Source organism: Callithrix jacchus, chromosome 5, assembly GCF_049354715.1.
Source record: "Callithrix jacchus isolate 240 chromosome 5, calJac240_pri, whole genome shotgun sequence".
Lineage (NCBI taxonomy): Eukaryota > Metazoa > Chordata > Mammalia > Primates > Cebidae > Callithrix > Callithrix jacchus.
This window is the reverse complement of record NC_133506.1, coordinates 92,274,796-92,291,155: the sequence shown is the minus strand read 5'-3', so window position 1 is coordinate 92,291,155 and position 16,360 is coordinate 92,274,796. Positions and strand designations below refer to the sequence as shown.

Below are 16,360 nucleotides of genomic sequence, written 5' to 3'. Positions count from 1 at the left end.
CAATATTACAATCACACTGTAGACAGTGACCAAAAGGAAAATACAAAAGGCACTTAAAATAAGAAAAAGTACTCAATGTCACTCATGAAAAGAGAAATGTAAATTTAAATTATACTGAGAGACTTCAGTTTTCTACCTATCAAACTGAAAAAAATCAAAGTTTGGTAACAGATACATTGCGCTGCCTATAGCACTCTCATTGCTTGTGGCAATGAAATGCAACTTCATACAAGTTACCTTAATACATAATGAAAACAGTGTGATATTGGTGTAAGGGTTGGAAAGTAGATCAATGAGAAAGAATATAGAGTTTAGAAACAGACTCACGTGTATGTGGTCAACTGATTTTTGACAAAGATCCCAGAGCAAGTCAATGAGAAAAGGAAAGCTTTTTCAGTACTGTCTTTCAGTACTGTTCAATACTTGTTGCTGAATCAAGTGGCTACTTGTATCGCAAAAATGAATCAATCCTGATTTCTACCTCACGCTATGTGTAAAAATTCATTCAGATTGGATTAAATGCTTAAATGTGAAGATAGCAAGTGTAAACGTTTTAGAAGAAAACGTAGAAGATTATATTTATAACCTTGTGACATGCAAAGACTCCTTGGCTCATGGGAGATATTGTAATAAATACAGTAGACTTCATCAAAATAAAAACCTTTTGCTGATCAAATAAATAGATAAGAAAATGAAAAGGCAAGCCACAGCCTGGGTGAAAATATTCTTTCTGTCTCTCTTCATATACCACCCCCCCACACGTTAGTACACATACATAGACACAGTTGTATGTTTTGTAACAATGGGAATATATTCTGAGAACTTCACCTTCAGTGATTTGTTGTTGTGCGAACATCACGGTGGGCTTCATGAACCTGGATGGTATGGTCTGTAACACATTTAGGCTACATGGTATAGTCTGTTGCTCGTAGGCTATGAACCTGCACAGCATGTTACTGTACTGAGTACAGTAGGCAATTGTAACATAATGGTAAGTATTTGTGTATCTATAAACACATTTAAACATAGAAAAGGTACAATAAAAACATGGCATTATACTTTTCTGGGACAACTTTTGTATCTGTATTCCATTGTTCACTGAAATGTCATTAAAATATGGCATTATAGTTTTCTGGGACATCTTTTATGTGTGTATTCCATTGTTGGCTGAAATGTCCTTATGTGGTACATGACTATATAAATAGTGTATAAAAATAAACACGTATTTATTTATACAGTCGTTCACTATATATATATGCACTATAGTCATGCACTTTACACACAGGCGCACGCGCACGTGCACACACACACACATACACACACACACACACACACAGGACCTCCCCAAGGACCAAGGACCCAGCCATTTTATGGCTAGGTATATGTCCACGAGAGATAGAGAGATGAACGTATTTATTTTATACACACAAAAGTGTTTGAACTGCTTGTACTCACGACACCATGGAAAAATCTCAAAAACATGTTGAGCTGAAGAAGTCAGGCACAAAATTGTGCACACAGCATGCCTACATTTATATTAACTTCAAAAACAGGCAAAACTCATTTTTGGCATGGTTAGAGATCAGAACAGGGGTTGTCTCTGTGGAAGAGATGTGCTGGCTGGAAAACAGCAAGAAGGAATTTCTAAGGTTGATGTTCTACATTTTGAAATGCTATCCTGTATCTTGATCTGGGTGTTGATTACACAAGTTCATGTGCTTTCAAACTCCATGAAGTGGCATACTTTTATTTTTATTTTTAGACACAGGGTCTCACTCTAGTGCTCAGGCTGGAGTTCAGTAGCATAATCATAGCCCACTGCAACCTTGAACTCCTGGGCTCAAGTGATCTTCCCACCTCAGCTTCCTAAGTAGCTGGGACTACAGGTACATGCCACTATGCCTGGCTAATTTTAAAACAGATTTTTATAGAGATGGGGCCTCATTATGTTGCCTAGGCTGGTCTCAAACACTTAACCTCAAGTGATCCTCCCACCTTGGCCTCCCAAAGCACTAGGATTACAATCATGAGCCGCTATGCCCGGTCTGACCTGCATACTTTCAATTGAGGCATTTTAGTCCATGAAAATTATCCCTTTGTCAGATGGGTAGATCACAAAATCTTTTTTCCCGTTCTGTTGGTTGCCAGTTCACTCTAATGATAGTTTCTTTTGCTGTGCAGAAGCTCTTAAATTTAATTAGCTCCCATCTGTCTATTTTGGCTTTTGTTGCCATTGCTTTTGGTGTTTTAGTCATGAAGTCCTTTAAGACATTTATGCAGCCAACAAACATATGGAAAAAAAAGCTCATCATCACTGGTCATTAGAAAAATGCAAATCAAAACCACATTGAGATACCATTTCACGCCAGTTAGAATGGCGATCATTAAAAAAATCAGGAGACAACAGATGCTGGAGAGGATGTGGTGAAATAGGAATGCTTTTATATTGTTGGTGAAAGTGCAAATTAATTCAACCACTGTGGAATACAGTGTGGCAATTCCTCAAGGATCTAGAACTAGAAATACCATATGACCCAGCAATCCCATTACTGGATATATACCCAAAGGATTCTAAAACATTCAGTTATAAAGACACATGCACACATATGTTTACTGCAGCACTATTTAGAACAGCAAAGACTTGGAACCAATCCAAATGCCCATCAATGATAGACTGCATAAAGAAAATGTGGCACATGTACACATAGAATACTATGCAGTCAAAAAAAGGGATGAGTTCATGTCCTTTGCAGAGGCATGGATAAATCTGGAAACCATCATTCTCAGCAAACCGACACAAGAATAGAAAACCAAACACTGCATGTTCTCACTCATAAGTGGGTGTTGAACAATGAGAACACATGGACATAGGGAGGGGAACATTACCCGTTGGGGCTTGTTGGGGGGTTGGGGAGCTAGGGGAGGGATAGCAGGGGGTGAGGGGATTGAGGAGGGCTGACATTAGGAGAAATATCTAATGTAGATGACAGGGAGATGGATGCAGTAAACCACCATGGCACATGTATACCTATGTAACAAACCTGCAAGTTCTGCACATGTACCCCAGAACTTAAAGTATAATTTTAAGAAAAGAAAATTATATCTCAGTAAAGTAAGGTTAACATAAAAAGTTAAGATTTGATACAACTGGGTAGCTGCACGGATGTTCAATACTTTATCCATATACTTAAACTACAAATGGATCAAAGATTCAAATGTGAAAAGTGGAAGTCATAAATGTACTAAAAGAAAATAAAGGTGAATTATTTTACAAATTCAGATGAGGAAGGCCATTGTAACAGTGACTTGAAATTAAGAAACTGTAAAAAATGCGATAAATTCGACTCCATAAAATAGCAGTGTTTGCAATAGTCTATAAGTTTGAAAATGTATTAAAAAGACTCAAAGAAACTACATCAAGAGGTTAGCAGTGAAATTCTTTGCATTTTGTAGTTATTGATGATTGTTATTTTCTTATTTATGTTTTTATATACATTTCACAAATTGAATGTATCCCTTTTAGAATCATCAGAAAAATTGACTGAAAACCTAACGTTTCTGCTTCGTTAGTTTTTCAGAGTTTTTTTCTGCTTCCATACCTTTCTGTCTTATAATTTTTATTCTTTTCCTCTTGTGTCTCACAAGCAGAGTTGTTTCTTCCTCCCATGGCTGATTCTCTTTTGATTTCTTCAGGGCAACATGTCATCCATCAGGCTCTCCCCTTTTCCTGCCTCCTTTATGTCTTCTTTACTATTGGATCATTTTTCCTTTCCCTATAAGCACGTCTGTTACCTGATCCTACAATATGTCTGACCCATAACCATAAGGCCCTTCTTCCATGAAGGTGGCTTCTGCCTTCTTTTCATTATCAAACTTCTGACAGAATAGTGGATATTTGTCACCTTTATTTTTCTGCCACCAGGTCATTTGTTAACTTTTGTCAATCTGACTAGCCTGTAATCACTTTAATATATACTCCACCTTGGAGAGCTTCTTTATCTACTGTCATACAGCTCCACTGCAAGTGCAGAAATGTTCAACCTTCCTGTAGACAGAGCAAGGCTCAAATTCTTGTTTGCCTGGCAATCAAGGCCCTCCACAGTCTCGACGCAGCTGACTTTACCTCATATTCCTGGACCCCGACCCACTCCATCCATTCTAGCCCGACTGCATCCTTTGCCATTGCTCAACTCTTCCTGCCCTGTCCCTCCACTGCACATTTATTGTTGGGGTTCCCTCTACCCTTTCCTCATCTGTGTGTTTCAAGACTGTCCTGAAAGAGATTCTAGGGTTCATGCATATCTGGCTGTCCTCTCCATTTGGGCACATGGGAGACTTACTCTCCGTTGCCCCTTTGCAGTTAGGCAGGGTATTAGCAAGGCTCTGTTGTCCGGTTGAAGACCTTTGGGCTGTCTCTTCCCTGCCACAGAAACTGAGAAGGCAGCACTTTCTAGAAGTGCTTCTGTCTTTTCTTTTCTTTTTTTTTGAGTGTCATTTTCAAGAATCTCATCTGTAAAAACTCTAGTCCACACTGCCCTGGAAGATCAAATCTGGAAGTGATAGAAAGTTCTTGACAGCTCTGTCCTCTGTCTTTCTAAGAAAGGGGTTGTGCACAACATAGGAAGAATGGGCACTAGGGCCAGCCTGAGCCCAGTAGCTGAGGACTAAGAAGGCCTTATCTGCCTCTGGAGAGCCAGTGAGGAATCCATGAATTGTAAATATTAAATTTACACTGAGAAGTGTGAGTCCCTGAATCGTTAAGTGCTTCTTGCATTTAAAGCAGGTAATGTTTGAGGCTATTGCATGAGGGTCCCTATGCAGAACCTAGAATTCAGGGACTTTTTAACTTTTAATTTTTTACCATTGTCCACTAGTTTTTAATGTTCTATCAGTTTAAGTGAAGCGTAGAAAACTTACCTCTGTTTAAATTCCTTTACTCACCTCCGTTTTAATATAATTGTCTTAAATATCTTCTACACATATACTGAGAACTGATCAGACAGTATTATACTTCTTGCATCAACCATGAAACTTAATTTAGAAAACTCAGGAAGAGAAAGAAATTTATTTAAATTATTCATATATTAATTTTTTATTATATTTTTTCCTGTCTGATGTTCCAAGTTTCCTTATTTTATAGTTTCGTTTGTGTTTAGAGAACTTTCTTTAATCATCATTTTAGGTAGGTTTCCTGGCAACCACATCTTTTAAGTTGCCTTCGTCTGAATATCTTGATTTCTCTTTGATTTTCTGAAGGATATTTTCATAGGGTCTGTAAATCTGGCTTGACAGTTTTTATCTTTTAGCATTTGGAGACTATCGTACTACTTCCTATTGGTTTCCATGGATTATGGTGACAGACCTGCCATCATTTAAATTGTTTTCTTCTGTTGGTAAAGTGTCATGTCTCTCCTACTGCTTTCATAAGTTTTGTATTGTACTTTAGGTTCTGGGGTACATGTGCAAATCATGCAGGATTGTTGCATAAGTACACACATGGCAATGTGATTTTCTGCCTCCATCTCCCCGTCACCTGTATCTGGTTCTCCCCATGTTATCCCTCCCCAACCTCTCCACCCACTGCTGTCCCTCCTCTAGCCCCACCAACAGACCCCAGTGTGTGATGCTCCCCTCCCTGTGTCCATGTGTTCTCATTGTTCAACACATGCTTATGAGTAAGAACATGCAGTGTTTGATTTTCTGTTCTTGTTTCAGTTTGCTGAGAATTATGGTTTCCAGATTCATCCATGTCCCTACTAAGGACATCATTTTTTATGGCTACATAGTATTCCCTGGTAAATATGTGCCACATTTTCCTTGTCCAGTCTATCATCGATGGGCATTTGGGTTGGTTCCAAGTCTTTGCTATTGTAAACAGTGCCACAATGAACATATATGTGCAAGTGTCTTTATAACAGAATGATTTATAATCCTTTTGATATATACCCAGTAATGGAATTGTGGGGTCAAGCGGAATTTCTATTTCTAGATCCTTGAGGAATCGCCACACTGTCTTCCACAATGGTTGAACTAATTTACACTCCCACCAGCAGTGTACCAAAATATATACATCTACTATGTACCCAGAAAAATAAAAAATAAAAAGTTAAAAACCCTTGTCGGTTAATTCTAACATCTTTTTCCTCTTGATGTTGGAATTTGTTGACTGTCTTTTCTCATGTAAGTTGAGATTTTATGGTCCTTGGTATGAAGAGCAATTTTTGATCGAAACCTGGATGTTGGGGTATTATGTCATAAAATTCAGGTTATTATTTAATCTTCCGTTCTAGCTGGTCTCTGACACTGTTTTGGTAGGGGAAGGGGATGCTGCTTCATTCCGAACAGGCGGGAGTGGAAATACAGGTTCTCTTCACTTTGCCTCTGTGGACACCCAAGGGGAGGGCTCCTCATCACTGCTGGGAGGGGGGATTTTAGACTCCTTACCTGACCTCTGCAGATACCACCCTGGCCGGGGGGGGGCAGAAATAACTTGGTATTGCTTCCATGCAGATTCCACTGACACTGCATGGGGGAGTGGCCTTGGTACTGCTGGGGGAGGGAAAGAGTCCTGGCTGTCCAGCAGGCCTCTTGTGACACTAGCCCTAGAGAAGAAGAGAGAGCCTCACTGCAGCCTGCAGAGGTAAGTCTGGACTGCCTGTGTGATCTCCACTGACACCGTGGTGGTGGTGGTGGTGGTGGAAGGGGGGTGCTTCCACATCTCGTAGCAGGAATGAAAGTCCTGGATCTCTCACTTAGCCTTCCCTGACTCCACCCCAGTGGGGAAGTTTGAGTGCCTTGTGACAGCCTGGGAAGGACAGAAGTCTGGACTGGCTACCTGGCCTTTCCTGGTGTGGATAGGGGTGGGCGAAAGGACATTTTCTGTGGTGTCTGGCTGAGTTGAGTGGTTACTGTCTTAAGGTTTTCTGTCTTTCTAGGCTGCTGCTTTTCTGATTCTTTAGCTAAGCAGAGCAAGCTCTTCCTGTTTATTTGTTTTGTCTGCACCTGTTGGTGTTTCTGGTTATTGGTTTCTCCAGCTCCCACTTTGGGATATATCAGATAAAAAGATAATCCAGGGAGCCCACCACAGTGTCACTCCTGGGGTCTCAATACCTTTAGGTGGTTTGCCTTCTTCGTCTACCTTTCAGAGCCTTCTTATGTTTATTTTATATGTAGTTTCCAGCATTTTTAGGTAGACTTGGAAGGAGGAATATGGAAATATGCACCTACTTCATCATTCTGGAAGTTCTCTACCTTGTTTCTTAAATGTATGAGAATAATTATTCTTATAACCTAAATGTCCAGTAACAGACCAATGCACCTTATGGTACACTATGCAACCAGTAAAATGATGGTACAACATTACATTTTTATGAAAATTAAAAATGCTCAGATGACATTAATGAAAGAAAGATTACACAACTGTGTGCATATGTAAGTATGATTATAGCTATGTGGAAAACCCAAACTATGGACAATGGCTGTTTGGAAGATGAAATTGTAAGTAACCCCTTCCCTTTCAATGAGCCAAAATTTTAAAAAAGAGAATCTAGTACTTTCATAATCAAAAAATAAATTTTATCATATTTTGTTCCTAAATTTTCTCTCAGAAAGATACATACAACTATCTTCTAAGATATATGACATTTTGCATGGGTTCATTAATTTATTTGTATTTCAGGAGTTAAAAAATATTTTCAATCTGGGTTTATATACATTGAAACTATGGTTATGGGTTTAGATGATTCCCTTGCCATAAGATAAATATTCCACGAACAGCAATCAGCCACAGAGCTATACTTACCATGCTAAAGGAAGAAAACATATTTTATTTGGAGATTAGCAAGAATGCTTTATGGGCTCCCAGCATACCACAAATAAGCCAGAAGGAGAGGAAATAGTGAAGCAGAAAGACTGAGGATGCCTGGAGGGCAATTCCGGGATACGAAAGCCCCCTGGACTTGTGCTTCCGGTTTGGGTGTCCCTGGTTGAAGCCTCGTCTCCTTTCTAGGACGCTGCTGGCTTTGATTCCTCCACCTGCTGTCCTTCACATTCACAAACAGCAGTTTTCAACTGTGCAGATTACATAGGCTGAGCATGGCTCACAAGTGTTGCTCAGCGTGCATGTGGTCGAACATGTGTTACAGGAAAGCCTGGGGGAAAATCGATTTTAAACTAAGCTTAACAAGGGAATCTTGATAAAATGGCAATTCAGAAAAACCATGTCAAAACTTGCCCTATAATTTACGTTCTGAAAAAAACTCTGCACAATAGCATTGACCAAAGGCTATTTCTTCTTTGTGCCCAGAATTGCCACTTCATGTTCACAGTGGCAGTTGAATAGTCTTTTATCTTTTTTCTTGAATTTGCAAATGTTATCTTAGGCCTATTCCTGATTTTCCGTGAGTGGAAAACAGGAACAAAGGGAGGTGCCAGCATGACATGTGACACTAATAATTAATCTGCCTTTAGAATATTTAAAAAATAGTTCTCATGTCATGTGCTTAGCCTCAGCTACTTTTGAGCACTCTTTTAAGAAGATCCCTGAACACATTAGGGAGGTTTGAACTGGGCCAGATGTTGGGGAAACAGGATTCTCTCACATCAGCGTCTTTGAGACTCTGAGGGGTTTCATGAGTAACTGTGGAACTTGCCTGCTGTCCTCGCTCTCCAGCAGGCCCTGGTACGTGTTGATTTCGCCCTCCAGCCGGGCCTTCACATCCAACAGCACTTGGTACTCCTGGTTCTGTCGCTCTAGGTCGCAGCGGATCTCGGCCAGCTGGTTCTCCACGTTATCGATCAGGCACTGAATCTGGGCCAGCTGGGAGCTGTACTGGGCCTCGGTTTCTGCCACGGTGCATTCCAGAGAGTCTGTCTGCAGGAGGAAACATTGTCCAAAGGACCATGAAGTGCAGTCTCTGGGGCCAGAGCCTTCTGCCTCCCAGATCCAAGCAATTCTCCTGCCTCAGCCTCCCGAGTAGCTGGGACTACAGGCTCCTGCCACCATGCCCAGCTAATTTTTTGTATTTTAGTAGAAGTGGCGTTTCACCATGTTGCTCAGGCTGGTCACCCGCCTCCGCCACCCAAAGTGCTGGATTACAGGTGTGAGCCACTGTGCCCAGCCACAACAGTGCCTACTTTCAAATCCTTACTCTACCCTTTTCTAGCTATGTGACTAGTGGCAAATTATTTACCTTCTATGAGCCTCAGTTTTATTCTCTATATATTGGGGAATGCAAAGTCTTTGTCTCATTAGAGGGTTGTGAAGATTAAGAGTTAGTATGTGTAAAGCACTTAGGACAGTGCCAGCCATACTACCACTGTTCTACATGTCAGCTATTACTACCACCACTACGACTGCAGCAATCCACGCCGTATTTGTGAAGCTTAAGGACTATCAACAGCATTTGAGGGGAAACATTGAGTTTGGGCTCTTGGCAGGGAGGGATAGTATAGTGCTGTTAAGAGAAGAGGCTCTGGGTACTGAGGCTGGAAAGGGTATATGTGTGGTAAGGGGATGAAGAGAGGTTGGTTAATGGGTACAAACATACAGTTACATAGAAGGAATATGTTTGCATGTTGGACAGTAGAGAAGGGTGGCTACAGTTAACAACAACACACTGTGTATTTCAAAATAGCTAGAAGAGAAGACTTGAAATGTTCCCAGCACACAGAATTAATAAATACTGGAGGTTACGGATGCCCTAAATATCTTGCCTTGATCATTACACATTCTATGCATCTAACAAAGTTTCTCATGTACTCCATAAATATTTACAATATATCAATAAAAAATAAATTTAAACAGAGAGCGAGAAGAGACTCTGGGATTTGACTGGCTGAATTCAGCTTCCATGTTTGCCTCTTAGAATTACATCCTTTGCAAATTACTTAATCTGAGTCTCCGTTTTCCTTATCTGTGTTATGGGATAAAGGTATCTATCCCATAAAGTTATTGTGAGGCTTAAATGAGCATGATGCCTCTCACAGGATGAATGCTCAGCTATCATCATTCTTCTAGGTACTCTCTGCAGGACCTAATGAAATGCACACAGTGGTGCTTGACCAGAACGGGTGAATGTAATCTTGAACGCATGGTGTTCTTGTTGCTTGAGTGGGCTGGGAGGCAGTGAAGTGTCAGGTTGAAGTATAGATCCCAGGAAATGGTAGGATGAAACGTTTGAAAATGACTCTTTGTTTTAGATATGACAGTGAGCCCGGAAAACTGGCCTGAATCAAAGGAGAATTAAAACCTGCTGGAATGAGTAAGTGACCTTGGCCTGGAGGTCTCTGCTTCCCCCTCCCTGTCTCTGAAAGCTGCCGAAGCATCAGACTCAAGCCCAAGAGTGAAGGCGAGGCATCTTAGAGAGCAATACGAGCTGTCGACTTGTCACTTCTGCTTCTATTAATAGCTGGGTAAATGACAGTACTTGGGAAAGGCAAGGAAATATGATCCCCAGATATGGAAGAGGGCTTAACATCTCAGGGCCGGACTTATCAGTGACACAACAGACACTGCCTTTGCCTCACACACCAGGCTTTGCTGTGCTTGGAGCTCAATTTCCAGAGCATTGGCTGTGCGTTTCAGTTCCAAGATCTCTGTCTGGCAGCCCTGCAGCTGCTCCGCGCTGGACAGTTGCTGCTGATTCAGCTCTTCTGTCTGAAACACAGGTACCATTAGAGAATTCAAAAAAGGCAGAAGTCTGTAAGCCTGCCATTTTTTTGATCTGGGTGCTGACCTGAACAGCGAACCATTCTTCTGCTTCTCTGCGGTTGTTGGCCAGCACGGTTTCATACTGACAGCGCATCTCATCCAGGACCCTGTTGAGGTCAAGGGTGGGGGCAGTATCTAGCTCCACACTGAGGTGGTCGCCAAGCTGTCCACGAAGCAAGTTGACCTCCTGAAAGTGGAATGGTGTAAAGAATGTCACAGAATGGTGAAAAAAATTCCATTTGACATCCAATAGCGCTCCACTTCTGTTTTTTGGAGTAGTGGGTAAAAGTGTGAGATTTTTATTCAGATTGCCTAGGCTGAATCTCTTTTCACCACTTACAAGGGTCTCAGTTGCTTCATCTGTAAAATGGGCATAATAATTGGACATTTCTCCCAAAGGTTATTGTGAGATCTAGAAGAATTAATCTACATATAATTAACTTATAAATGTCCTGGCACATAGTAAGTTCTCGATGAATGTTAGCTATGATTGCCATCAAAAAATGTTCAAAGAGCAAAGTAATTTGTTACGTCATTCAGCTTTTCATTTTCTAGCTTTATTAATATATCAATTGCTTTATATTTTATGAGTTTTAAAAGTTTATAAATGTGGAATATTTAAAAACACTGGTCCAGATAGTGCACGGGTCTTTCTCTCTTTTTGAAATGGCCTTCACAGTCTGTTTCTCAGCCTGATTTTTATAGCCGGTGGATTGGAATTAGGAGTGGCATAAAACCTCCAAGGAAAGCCATTTGTGGAGTTATTCACCTTCTCCACAAAGGCAGGGGCAGGAGAAGAGTTTGATTTCTTCGTCTGGCACTGGCCAGGGGTATTTCACATCTTAATTCAGAGACACACTGGAATGATCAGGCTGAGCAGTAATAATGCCTTGAGCAGTTTTAGTCTAGCTTAAGCAACATCTGCCCTAGTTCTATTCACAAACATCAACAGATCATCTGTCAGTGTAACTATGTCACTCTTGGAGTCCTTCAACGGAGTTGCCACTTTCCTTACCTCTTCATGGGTTTTCTTAAGGCAAAGAAGATCTTCCTTCAGAGACTCCACATGGGCCTCCAGGTCGGATTTGCACAAGGTCAGCTCATCCAGGATTCCATGCAGGCCGCTGATGTCAGCCTGTAACAGCTGGCGAAGGGACAGTTCACTGTCGTACCTTTCACAGCAAAAGAGAAATCCAACACTTATTCTGTTGAATGCTGTGCAAAGTGTGAGGATACATGGAGGATCGACATATGAATTTCAGGAAGCCACATGCAGAATTTCTCTTAATTCCTGAGTAATGATAAATTCAAGCTTTTAAGACATTCTTAACTTTAAGATATTATATAGAGAATATTTGTGTGTGTGTGTGAGAGAGAGAGAGAGTGTGTGTGTGTTTGTGTGTGTGTGTGTGTGTGTGTGTGTGTGAGAGAGAGAGAGAGAGAGAGAGAGAGAGAGCGCCATAAATTATTTTCAAAATAAAATTAAGCCTGGGTGTGGTGGCTCATGCCTGTAATCCCAGCACTTTGGGAGGCCAAGGCAGGCAGATCACCTAAGGTCAGGAGTTTGAGACCATTCTGGCCAGCATGGTGAAACCTCTTCTCTACTAAAAATACAAAAATTAGCTGGGCATGGCAGCACATGCCTGTCTGTAATCGCAGCTACCTGGGAGACTGAGGCAGGAGACTCGCTCAAACGCAGGAGGCGGAGGTTGCAGTGAACCATGATAGTGCCACTGCACTCCAGCCTGAGCAACGAGGGAAACTCCACCTCAAAATAAATAAATTAAATAAAATTCAACTCACTTTGACTTAAAATCCTCAGTGGCCAGTTTGCAGTTGTCAAGCTGTACAGCAAGTCTAGAATTCTCTGCCTTCGTGCATAAGATCTGTGAAGAAAGTCCTTATTTAATAAAGTATTCTTTGAGAGAAACCTAAATAAACTACTATCCAACAGCTATGCCATTAGTTATCCTTTGAAAGTCTTTATAAGAAAGTGTAAAATGGCCGTTAGCTGCTTTCCGTATTCACCGTGTCACTTGATGAAGCAAACAAGCAGTGCCAATTCAGAAACAAAATAGAGACATAAAAAGGTTCACTTTTTCTCATAACATAAGACATTTTGCACTATTCCTAGGCAGTGGAACGCCATTAACGTTTTTCTCCATCAGTAGTTTGTATTATGACTATACCCTCTCCCATAATGGAAATTCATCAGGGAGAGAAGAAAATGACTAGGTGGTTAAAAAGATGGCATTTCATGATCTGTGTTCAGATAATATAAATGTTCAGTGTCACATACAAAAGCGATTTTGGATATAACACAGTCTTTTTGCATTCTATAGATGACGAAGGAAAAGTCCACAGACAAGTTACTTTGTTATAGTTACTCAGTAATCAGGGGTAGCTTTAGGGGTGGGACTGAGGTTTCCCGACTTCCAGCACAGTGCTCTTCCCTATGTACCATTAACTTGTAGAACTCTCCTTTCTCTTGGTTTCCTTCTGTAAAACAGCACCTTCTAGTAGAAAGATAAAGCAAACCATAGATCGAGAAGCTGGAGCACTAGGGCAACAGGACATGCACCTTTTGTTGGAGATCTTCAATGGTGTTGAAGTAACACTGATAATCGGGACATGCCAGTGGGATATCCTGTTCACATTGCTCTTGGATCCTGGATTCCAGCTCTGCATTGGTCTCCTCCAGGCTGCGCACCTTCTCCAGATAGTTGGCGAGTCTGTCATTCAGGAACTGCATCGTCTCCTTCTCATTGCTAGTGAACACTCCATCCTCACACCAGGCACAGTTCCCCACCAAGCAGGGACTACTACAACTCCCAGTAAAGTAGCATGGCAGGAGGCAACCGGTCAGCCCGAGAGACCTGGAAAGGGAGCTAGGGGTCTGACATCGGGATGCAGCACAGGAACCGGGGAGACAAGCTGTCTCCATGGAACAGCTTGAGGCAGGTGCACAACAGGAAGCCCTGGTACAGGACTCAGGAGAGCAGAGCGTGGAGGAGCAGTCAGAAGACATCCTTCTAGAAGCAAAGACAGAGACTGGCTGCAAAACACCAGTTGCCTTGACTCCAAAACACTCCTTCCCTCCTGAGAGTTTTATATAGCGCCCCCTCAAAATGGGTGTTTACAGACTGCACCGGATGTTTTCGTCATCATTGATGGTGCCGGTTTTTATACAAACATCTCATTAGAGTTGTTTATTTACTGAAGAAGAGTTGTATGCCTCATAAAAGGGGGATAACTTTAGGTTACCAAAGCAGGGCCCACACCATTTCCATGTGCAAGACAAAACACTTATTTCAGAAAATCATCATAGGAAGCATTGTCTTTTTGACAGAATAAGAAAAGAAAGAGAACATTTGGCCAATCAATAATTATAGATACAACTCATTACAAATCAGGAAATTAATATTCCCACAGATTTTGATTCTGTGCATTGATTGCTTGTGTCTTCTTTAAAATTAGTATTACGGCTCATAAAAGGACATTCATTTGTTTGTCCACCACTATAAAAATGGTCAGTGTGGTTAGCAATCTTCCAGTGCTTTTTGTGATCTTAGAGCATGTGCTGACAGGACTGGAGAAGTGAGGTATATACTGGGTTTAAAGAGTGTGAGTGTGTGTGTGTGTGTACAAACCATGTCTACCTGCATACAAATGGAAAAGTCTCTTTACACAACTGATAGGAATAACTTGTTTCCTGTAAGTTAAAATATATATTGGTTAGAGCTGGAATTATGATCTTTGACTTCCTGAAACTTGCCTTCTCCACACTTCTTATTTTTAGATAAGTCATACAATTTTACCTGTATTCCTAATAAGAGTGAAATATAAATTTTCTAAGTTATAATCTTTTAGTCCCTTGGGAATTCCTCAGTGATTATACTTCAGAAAAGAGGGAGGAACCCACAGGAGTCTTTGCTTCTGAGATGTATAAACATACTGGAACTTGGGAAATAAAATTCTATTCAGGTTCCAAATGACTAATTCCACTGGTTGAAATCTCTGATGCCAAATCTGACAGATAGGAGCTTGAGATGTGTGACTTTTTTGGATTCTCTCTTGAATTTCACCTCCGTTATGAAGTACAATCTATTTCACTTTGCTTAGCGTTAGTCATGACATGTATTTCATTTTCAAAGGTGCACAGAGAAAATTGCCTCTAGAATTTTTAAGAACATTATAGGAAAAAAACACATTAATCTGAAAAAGTTAAAAAATTTATGATCCAAAATAAACTTATTTCTTCTCCTAATCTTGAGTGCTGCTTCCTGGGTAGCTGAGAAGAGAAACCAAACCAAACCAAGCCAGAGAACATATGTAAGTGAGTTAAAATAGTCTCTTACTCCCTGGGCAGAGTTGAGTTTGAATTTAGTGATTCTCTTTACACATCAACACTTATGAGAAAAGTTTTTAGAGTGCTTCATGGTATGCTGATGCTGCTTTGCAACAAACACAAGTTCAAGGATTCAAAAACACTTTCAAAAAAATCACAACTCTCTGAAAGAAAACGATCTTTTCGCAGTAACTTAATGAGTCAAAAGAAAAACATCTTTGAAGAAAACCCATGTTTTGGTGGCCCGTCACAGGTTCCACTTAGCTAAAATGCAGTAACGCAATTGCAGGTAAAATGGAAAATATTTCCTTTTGTCTTGAACTAATTCTAATTGTAAAGTGTTGGTTACTGGTTATTGTCCTGCAGGGCAGGACTGTTTATGTTGGTCTTGATGAATTAGGTAATGTTGTATAATAATCTACAGCTGTAGTCTCCATTGTAGAATATGGAAATTGCCCAGAATTCATTTCTGTGATGCCCTCCTTAGGGAAAAGAAGTCAGGCTTGCAGGACCACAGGAAAGCAAAAACAAACAAACAGATTGTAAGATTTATTGCTGAGGTAAAATAAGGAAACTGAGGCAGGTATGAAAAATAGTGAGAAGCTAATTTATTCAGCTCCCAGGCAACCTCAGTGGTCCAAGAGGGGCCAGAGAAGTCCCGCCCAGCTGTTCAGGGCGTGGGGTTTTAGGGGGTGTGCAGGCAATTGATTGGTTACTGGGGAAACAAAGAGAAGGCATTTCTATTGGCTGTTGAAGAGTAGGAAGTATATGGAGTTAAAGTAGGAAGTACATGAAACTAGCTGCCATTGGTAGGTGGGCGGTACTTTGGGTAAGTGGGCCTTGATTGACTACTGGGGAAACAAAGAGAAGGCATTTCTATTGGCTGTTGAGGAGCAGGAAGTACATGGAATTAAAGTAGGAAGTACATGAAAGCAGCTGCCATTGGTAGGCAGGACCTTGGTTAAGTGGGCCTTGATTGACTACTGGGGAAACAAAGAGAAGGCATTTCTATTGGCTGTTGAGGAGCAGGAAGTACATGGAGTTAAAGTAGGAAGTACATGAAACTAGCTGCCATTGGTAGTTGGGCGGGACCTTGGGTACATGGGCCTGCCAGCGGGGGCGTATGGGGCAGGCTGTTGCTGGGCAGGGAACGGTGGGGCTTCTTTAAAAAAAATTTTCTCTGCAGGGTTTTTTAACAGCAGGCTGGAGGTTGGATGCATAATTTACTGCTGAGTGTGGGCTTGGGCATGGTATGCAGAGGCGGGTGCAGGGAAGCTTTGTGGAGAAGCCAGATAATGAGC

The 16,360-nt window shown here is 41.1% G+C and overlaps 1 protein-coding gene and 1 long non-coding RNA gene across 2 annotated transcripts; one reads left to right on the top strand and one right to left on the bottom strand.

Moving 5' to 3' along the window:
* Window positions 1-6,590: 6,590 nt before the first annotated feature.
* Window positions 6,591-14,978, top strand: LOC103793321 (uncharacterized). The gene is made up of 3 exons (XR_620329.5): window positions 6,591-6,640; window positions 10,201-10,262; window positions 11,748-14,978. It is a non-coding gene; the product is annotated as an uncharacterized LOC103793321 (long non-coding RNA).
* KRT40 (keratin 40) lies at window positions 7,653-13,780 on the bottom strand. The gene is made up of 7 exons (XM_002748575.6): window positions 13,293-13,780; window positions 12,515-12,597; window positions 11,727-11,883; window positions 10,737-10,898; window positions 10,532-10,657; window positions 8,652-8,872; window positions 7,653-8,150 (listed from the first exon to the last, which is right to left on the bottom strand). The coding sequence occupies exons 1-7, from the start codon at window positions 13,737-13,739 to the stop codon at window positions 8,051-8,053; spliced, it is 1,296 nt and encodes a 431-aa protein (XP_002748621.2). The 5' UTR covers window positions 13,740-13,780; the 3' UTR covers window positions 7,653-8,050.
* Window positions 14,979-16,360: the final 1,382 nt, after the last annotated feature.

Bases quoted from the DNA above. Each gene is read 5' to 3' on its own strand.
- KRT40 (XM_002748575.6), bottom strand. From the start codon at position 13,739: ATGTCTTCTGACTGCTCCTCCACGCTCTGCTCTCCTGAGTCCTGTACC. The intron at 11,884-12,514 runs GTGAGTTGAATT...TTGCTGTGAAAG, and splicing joins ACTGAGGATTTTAAGTCAAA to GTACGACAGTGAACTGTCCC. The intron at 8,873-10,531 runs GTGTGTGAGGCA...TTCCTCCTGCAG, and splicing joins TCCAAGCACAGCAAAGCCTG to ACAGACTCTCTGGAATGCAC.